The sequence below is a fragment of the Pundamilia nyererei genome, unplaced genomic scaffold, assembly GCF_000239375.1.
Source record: "Pundamilia nyererei isolate P.nyererei 1_Seehausen unplaced genomic scaffold, PunNye1.0 scaffold00001, whole genome shotgun sequence".
Taxonomy (NCBI): Eukaryota; Metazoa; Chordata; class Actinopteri; order Cichliformes; family Cichlidae; genus Pundamilia; species Pundamilia nyererei.
The window spans coordinates 7,665,149-7,672,536 of NW_005187402.1; the positions used below are offsets into that span (position 1 = coordinate 7,665,149).

The 7,388-nt window shown below is 42.0% G+C and overlaps 1 protein-coding gene across 1 annotated transcript; it reads left to right on the top strand.

Moving 5' to 3' along the window:
- Positions 1-2,630: 2,630 nt before the first annotated feature.
- mchr2b (melanin concentrating hormone receptor 2b) lies at positions 2,631-6,924 on the top strand. Its single transcript, XM_005719635.1, has 2 exons — positions 2,631-3,355; positions 5,401-6,924. The coding sequence occupies exons 1-2, from the start codon at positions 2,952-2,954 to the stop codon at positions 6,038-6,040; spliced, it is 1,044 nt and encodes a 347-aa protein (XP_005719692.1). The 5' UTR covers positions 2,631-2,951; the 3' UTR covers positions 6,041-6,924.
- Positions 6,925-7,388: the final 464 nt, after the last annotated feature.

Genomic DNA, 7,388 nt, shown 5'->3' on the forward strand with positions numbered 1-7,388 from the left:
AATCTGTACCCAGAAACTTGTCGGCACACTCCAAACTTTAACAAGCTGTCAGCTAATCCTAACTTGATCCAGGCTTGGTCTGTCACTCTCTTTTTTTCTGCAGTGTACTTTTTACAGTAACACACTTTCACAATCCATGGGCTAGACCAGGGCGAGCGCCGTCCTCCGCGCTCGACCACTTGAGCAGGTGTGAGGCAAGACCCTACTAACCCTGTCGCGCATCAGCGCTCACAGTGGCAGGTGCCGAAAGAGAGACTCAAACACTGCGCGCCTTTGGAGATTTGTATCAGCCACAAGCCCAGCTCTTAGAGCTTTGGGTACGTTCAGCCCACAGTAGTCTATCATTTATAGCACAAGAAGCGTGCTGCTGCAAACAATGAGATCTGTGTCTTTTTTGTACTATTTTCTACTAGCCTTCTAAGAAACAGATAGTCACATGAGAAACTCTGTTATTCTCTAAACAAGCTATTAAAACACACACACATGTACACACACACCTACACACACACACACACAGAGCCACACAGTGTTGTGTAAATGTATTTGGTTGTTATCAATGATGCAGAGCCATCAGGATGTTGCCTGACTGGTCCCAAATTCAGTCTGCAGCTGAACTATCCTCTGTTACAAGAGGAACAATGAGTCCTAAAACAGATGGCACTGCGCCCGTGGACCTTTGATTTCAACATCTTGCAGTCAGTCTAGGATTACACAAGGAGACAAAAGACAGCGAGACTGCCCAAATCCACAGAAGAACCGTGGCAAGCTTGGAACAAACTACCTGCCAAGTGGGCCCGCTAACATTAGCAAATCTGCACTAAACACAATGTGCAGGGCACAAATGGAAATTTTGAAAAGAATGGAAATGGACAGCTTTTGTAGTCACACTAACCGCCTAAAGCCATCTTTCACAACAAGCCAAACTGATCCATTCACACATACATTGATTCTCTGTGCTTCGAGAGCTTGATTCATCTCACACCCACACCTACAGCCGGTATGCCAGTTTAGAAAATTAAACCAACAAACTCTGCCTTTGGACTGTGGAAGAAACCCAGAAGAAACCCACGCAGGAAAAGGCAAAAAAGAAGCTGTCCAATGATGACTCATGACGTCACTGATGCTGATATCTGTAAACTATCAGAGGACAATAAAAGTCCTTAGAATTCATTCTAGGGGTAACTTGTGTAGGGGAGCATCCACCCAGTGAGATATACAACGAAGAAATATATCGAAAAGAAATCAGGACCTTCTCAGGGACTCGCACTTCTTATATAATATTCCACAGGAGCCCATGTAGAGAGTATGAAGTTATGCAACACTAAATGAAATAAATGCAAACAATGGATTAGTCCTTGATCTCAAGGATTTGCTCAAAAACATTTAAGCAAAGCAAATGACTTCTGATACTGCGGGGGGACATTATTATGCAAATCCTCTATTTGAAACGTAGTCACATCTCCTGTCCTTGAATTGCTGATATCAAAGTGGAGGGGCCTCAGTCAAAACGCAGCGAACGGCCTTGCTTTTAGTCACTCTGCATGTTTTTGACTTGTAGATAGAATCTGTACAGGTACTCTAGATCACAGCAATTACCCGTCTATCTCTGCACGAAGGAGGGCTGGTGTGGAGGATCAAGATAATTAAATGCAAAACTCATTTCAGAGCTGAGTTTAAAGAGCTCGCTGAGGCAGGTGGGCTGTGTGTTTTGGACAAGAGAGAACTGGCAAAAGTATAATGTATATTTTATGTGAGGACCTGTGTGAAAAATAATTATATTATATGCGTCTTTGAATGGTTGGTGGAACAGAAAGAAAGCACTACGGGGAATGAACAAACAGCCCCTGAAACCGGCACGAGGAAACCTCCAATATATATTCCTGCCGGATGACCTGTGATGAGATCCCAGCAGAGCCCTCTCTACTTTGAGCTGCTTCAGATTCTGGATCAGCTCCTGTCCTTTAGAGCTGCTCCCAGCGATGTCAGAACAAAGCTCCAAAGAAAATCACATCTTTGATAGCAGGGTTAGACAGGAGCCTTTAGGGCTTATTCACCACCGGAAAACTTAATTGCCAGCCTTAATTTGCTGAAGTTGAAGCTAATCATAATTTAGAGAAAGCAAAAGAGAAGAATGTTTAAAGATCGTCTGGAAATCTAGGTAAACCCCCCAAAGGGAGACAGATCTTTTGTTTTATGTAAAAAAATTAAGTGAAACAAGAGAAGGGTGGAAGGGGGGCACGCTACAGCTGTCTGCAGTCTGAACCTCAGATTTGTTTCCAACTTTTTTTTAACGCCTTAAACGATTTGAAAGAACTTGAAGAGAGATTCTTTCAGTTTGCCGTCTTAAAGTTTAAGCAGGAAGTCCTCTTTGATCCACGAAGCTTGAATCTTAACCTACACCCAGAAAGAAGTAGAAACGTAAAGGCGCACAAACTGTGGGTGTGTCGCCTCGTTTAAATGGGAAAAAATCCTGGAAACGCCCCTATGATCAAAAATGTCTCACTAAATGTTTTTTTACTCCCCCCCCCCCCAAAAAAAACAAAAAAACAAAACAATTCTTGTCATGAGGTTAAAGTGCCGATTTGTGATTTGCTCCTCTCATTACACAACGCGGGGCGTGATCCTCTACAAGGAGGGAACACTGGTGTCCGTTGAAGCTCGCGGCAGAAGCGCACAGTAAACATTTGGATCCTAATTTGCTCCCACATATAAACATCTTCGGAACGATATCTTTGCTAGTGGAGTCAGCCTGGATTGGACACTGCTTTTTTTCCCTCCTCTTGTAATCCTTGTAAGTGAAAGCCAGGGCAGAGAAGCGGATACGCGCTTTTGTAGAGAGAGCCAAAGTTTGCCGCCCTAAGTTTGAAGCTCGGGCTTGAGGGGATCCCGGAGCGCACGGTGCGCCACTTAATTACTGACCACGCCGAGGTGACTGTGAGGACGAGCTGAAGATGAATGACACTGGCATATTGTGCAAAAACAACCAAACAGACAGCTTCGCTGATCAGTCATGTCAGAATTCAACTCCCTCGCCTTACAGTCAGATCGACATCACCACTTTCATGCACATATTCCCTTCCATTTATGGCATCCTGTGCTCAGTTGGAGTTGTTGCCAACGGGCTGGTTATCTACGCGGTGGCAGCGTGCAAGAAGAAAATGGTATCAGACATCTACGTGCTTAACCTGGCAATAGCAGATATGCTCTTCTTGCTTGTGATGCCCTTCAACATTCACCAGCTGGTCAGAGACAGGCAGTGGGTTTTCGGAAACTTCATGTGCAAAGCGGTCGTTGTGGTGGATGTCAGCAACCAGTTCACCACAGTGGGGATTGTCACTGTGTTGTGCATTGACCGGTAAGCGTTGAAATCCAAACATCTCACAGAGTTGTTCCCAATCCATGAAGATATTTTAATATTTTATCTTTTAGGAAAAAACAAAACAAAAGATATCCTCCAAAGCATGCTAACAACAAATAAATGTATTTATCTGTGCAAAAAATTAAGATAATAACAACCCAATATTAGCTGAAAATAAGTAAAAGTAGTTGTCTGGTATCCACTTTGTACTCACTGTCTTTATTTTATTCCACAGTAGGTGTTTTTAAATCTCATTTCCAGAGTTTTCTGTTTGAAAACAGAAATCCATGCTCATGCTCATTTGTTCAGCCTGATACATAGCCAGCCTCAGTGGGTGCAAGTGAAGCTTTCATTTCTTTTGAAAGGCACTCCTTCTAAAAATGTACCACTGAGTGGGTTTTTTCATGCGAGTAACAACCCATGAAAACACAATCTTCCCTATATAAATGTGTCGGGTCTGTGAGCTGAACACATTCAGGACATTAAATGAGCCCTCACGCCAAAGAGCTGAAGTGATAAACATCTCCATTTAGACATAATCTGGATCAGGTGGCTTTGACAGAGGTATGATTGCACACATCTTCAGAATAATACACATAATACATTTCTGCGAGGGGGGTCACTGGACCGGATAAATGTGCTCCGATTTAGCGGCACCACCTCCACAGGAAGAATTCCTCACAGGTTTCTTATTTGCTTTGCCATTTAGGTTGTGAATCATCGGAGCTTTATATCACATCAATTCAGCTTCATCATTTTAAATCACTTCTTTAACGGGGAAAACCAAGACAAAGGCTTAACTGTAGCAAACACTGAGGAAAAGATCAAACAATCCTTTTTAAAAAAATCAAAACTTCTTCCCTTTCAAGGCAAATAATTTTAGTCTGTAGTCTTGAGTCAAATGGCAGTGAAACTCATGGAAACCTAAAACAAAAAGCAGCTGATTTTCCCGAGTTTCCAAATCACATTTTTGATATCTGATTATCTGAGTTTATTTGAGTTGCCCCTTATTTCTGATATCAATGTTACCTTTCAAAGAAAGCATACATTATCTGCTCAACATCTGTTCATACTGTAATTGCATAATTATTTTCCCCTTAATTTCTTATTAGGTAAAGTCCAAACTGCCATTACGGTGCTTTTCTTTGAATTCGCTGCTGTTTATCCCAACAAAGGCCACTTTATCTCGGGCTGCTGTGTAATTTCATTTCATGGGAGGTTTGTGGATACCAACATGATCGTGTTCCCAATTAACAGAAGACCTAAATAATTGTAAAAACATTTACAGATGAGTGACTCATGTTTTAATGCCCCAATGCTGTTGGATTTATAGGTTTTAGATACGTACAAGTGTTTGTTTATTTGAAACACAATACCCGAAGGGCTGTTGGTTCTTTGCATAGAGATAAACTGTAGTATTCTTCCTCTATGCAAACCTAAAAATCATCTAGGGACACCTTTTTTGCACATAATATAGTGCAGGGCTATAGTGTTTTGACAGTCTGAAGTGGGGGTATTTGGGCATATAGCAAACATATTCAACCTGAGCTCAGGACACGAATGGCTCTGAATGATCAGTATACTAAATTAATGATAAGAGAGCAATGGCAATTTAGCAGCATATCATGGAGGAAATTACAGGAGTGTTTTTGTGTCCACGCCTGCTAAATCGCAACAGAAAGGTCAGGCGCAAACATGCAGACGGTCCCTGGCTCTACTTAAATGGCAATGATTGCATGTAATGGCAAAATGATTTTTCTGGCTCTTCAAACTGAAGCACAATCCATATGGAAATGTGTTTACGTCCTCTTGCTAAATGACTCTTATTAAATTATGCTGATTTATCAGTGCAATCATCACTTTAATGATTGTGTATCTCTGACATAGTACCTTGTATCTCATTGGGTAGCCTGAGCTCATCCAGTATGAAAATGACCATCCAAGCAAAATCCTGCACTTGCATGCACTCTGGCAAAGCTGCTTTTACCATTTGTGTTCAAGAGAGTGGTCATACTCTTTACACAGTGCATTCTCCCTCACAGGTACATAGCTATTGTCCATCCCACCTCAGAAAAGAGGACCGTGCAGTGGACCATCATCATCAATATTCTGGTGTGGCTGGGCAGCTTCCTCCTCTCCGTCCCCGTCATGATGTACGCCAAGGTTGTGAGCAGGCAGCATTTGGAGGTGTGTATGATGTACCTGGACGGGCCTGAAGATATGTACTGGTACACTCTCTACCAGTCTATCCTGGGCTTCATCATCCCCCTCATCATCATCAGCACCTTCTACTCGCTCACCCTCTACCACGTGTTCAGCTCCATACGTCGGGTCAAGCGTAAGCAGTCTGTTTGGGCTAAAAGAGCCACTAAGATGGTCCTCATGGTCATCGCCCTGTTCCTGATCTGCTGGTCGCCCTACCACGTCATCCAGGTGATCAACCTGAGCAACAACAAGCCAACCGTCGCTTTTGTCTATGCCTACAACATCAGCATCTGCCTCAGCTACTCTCACAGCTGCATCAATCCGCTCATGTTGCTCATCTTCGCCCAGAATTACCGTGAGCGTCTGTGCCGAAAGAACGCGCTGCACAGCTCCCAGCACTCCTCCAAGGCGACGGTGGTCAAAACAGATGGCTCCAGCACGACAAACGACCCCAACTACCGCTGTACGGTCATCTAACTTTTTTTCTATATATACACATATGTACATGTAAATATATTGCTGCTTAACACAGAAGAAAGGAGCTCGGATGGATGGAATCACCATAAACTCATGCCACCTAACGTAATGGCACGAGCAGCTGAAGCACGAGCAGCAAAAGCAACCGCAGCTGAAAAAAACAGGAAAGTGGAAGTACTGTTTTTTTCTCTTTTAGCCTCAGTGTTTCCATTAGCCTTCATAAACTGTACTTCCAGTCTCTTGCTGGTCAGTTGCAACACTGAAGTGCAGCTTGCTGGATAAGCGTTCACATGCTGAGTGTGTGAAATGATGTGATGTTCAGGACTCTTTCTATGGGAGGGTGATAGAAGGAGTCAGCTTTATTATGTGTTTGACGGATAATGTTAACACACATGGTGGCATGTTCATTCTGAGCGTATGTGACAGCTATCAGCACCATTTTCCAAGAAGGAACTATTTATAAGGGCTCCTGTGTTGGAACCGATGGCTTTACTAATGGTGAATACATAATTTACATCATTATTTTGCATATCCATCCATTTACTTTCCACCTTATATGAGGCCTTGGTTGGCGATCTACTAATAATTTCTCATGGTTCTTCCACCAGCAGCTCAGACGTTACCAAAGAAATAGGTCATCAACCCCTACTGTATCACAATTGACACATACAGTTTTTTTTTTAAACATCTACATCACCCGTGTGATTTGTTCCCCCCGAAACACTGAAAAAAAATCACAATACATTTTTAAGCAATGAAAAAATTGAAAAAAGTCAGATATAGAAAAAGTCATATATGGCAATTACTTCACATTTCAGACTATAAGGGGTTAATTAGGAGTAGTAATAGGGAAATCAAAATAAGTCTGTTTTCATCATGGGTAATGTTACAACAGTAGAGTGTTATTTTGATCTGTAAATCATTCATTTTTCTCTATATAGCCAAATCAGAACAACAGTTACCTCAAGTCGCTAATCCTGATCTTAAACCTTACCGAGTAGTTTTGGATGCCTAAGCCTAACCAGGGAGAAAGTGAAAGTAAAAAGCATACGAAAAGGAGATTAATCAGGGGTAAAAAAAATAAGGGAAGACAAAAAAACTCCAAACAGGACACAAATCCATGAGTTAATCATCATCCAGCCGACCTTCTAATTAATATTTCTTTAATTCAAGCTTAAAGACAGGCAGAACTTCCCTGGTTTAAGTCCAGGGAAGGTAAACAAATCTTCATAACCAAGAGGATTAGGGCCACTGGAAAAAAAAAATCAGAGAAAAAAGTCAGAATTCTGAGATTAAAGTAAGAATTCTGACTTTTTCATCAAAATTATTTTTTTTCAGAATTCTGAGA

Bases quoted from the DNA above. Each gene is read 5' to 3' on its own strand.
- mchr2b (XM_005719635.1), top strand. From the start codon at position 2,952: ATGAATGACACTGGCATATTGTGCAAAAACAACCAAACAGACAGCTTC. The intron at 3,356-5,400 runs GTAAGCGTTGAA...TCTCCCTCACAG, and splicing joins ACTGTGTTGTGCATTGACCG to GTACATAGCTATTGTCCATC.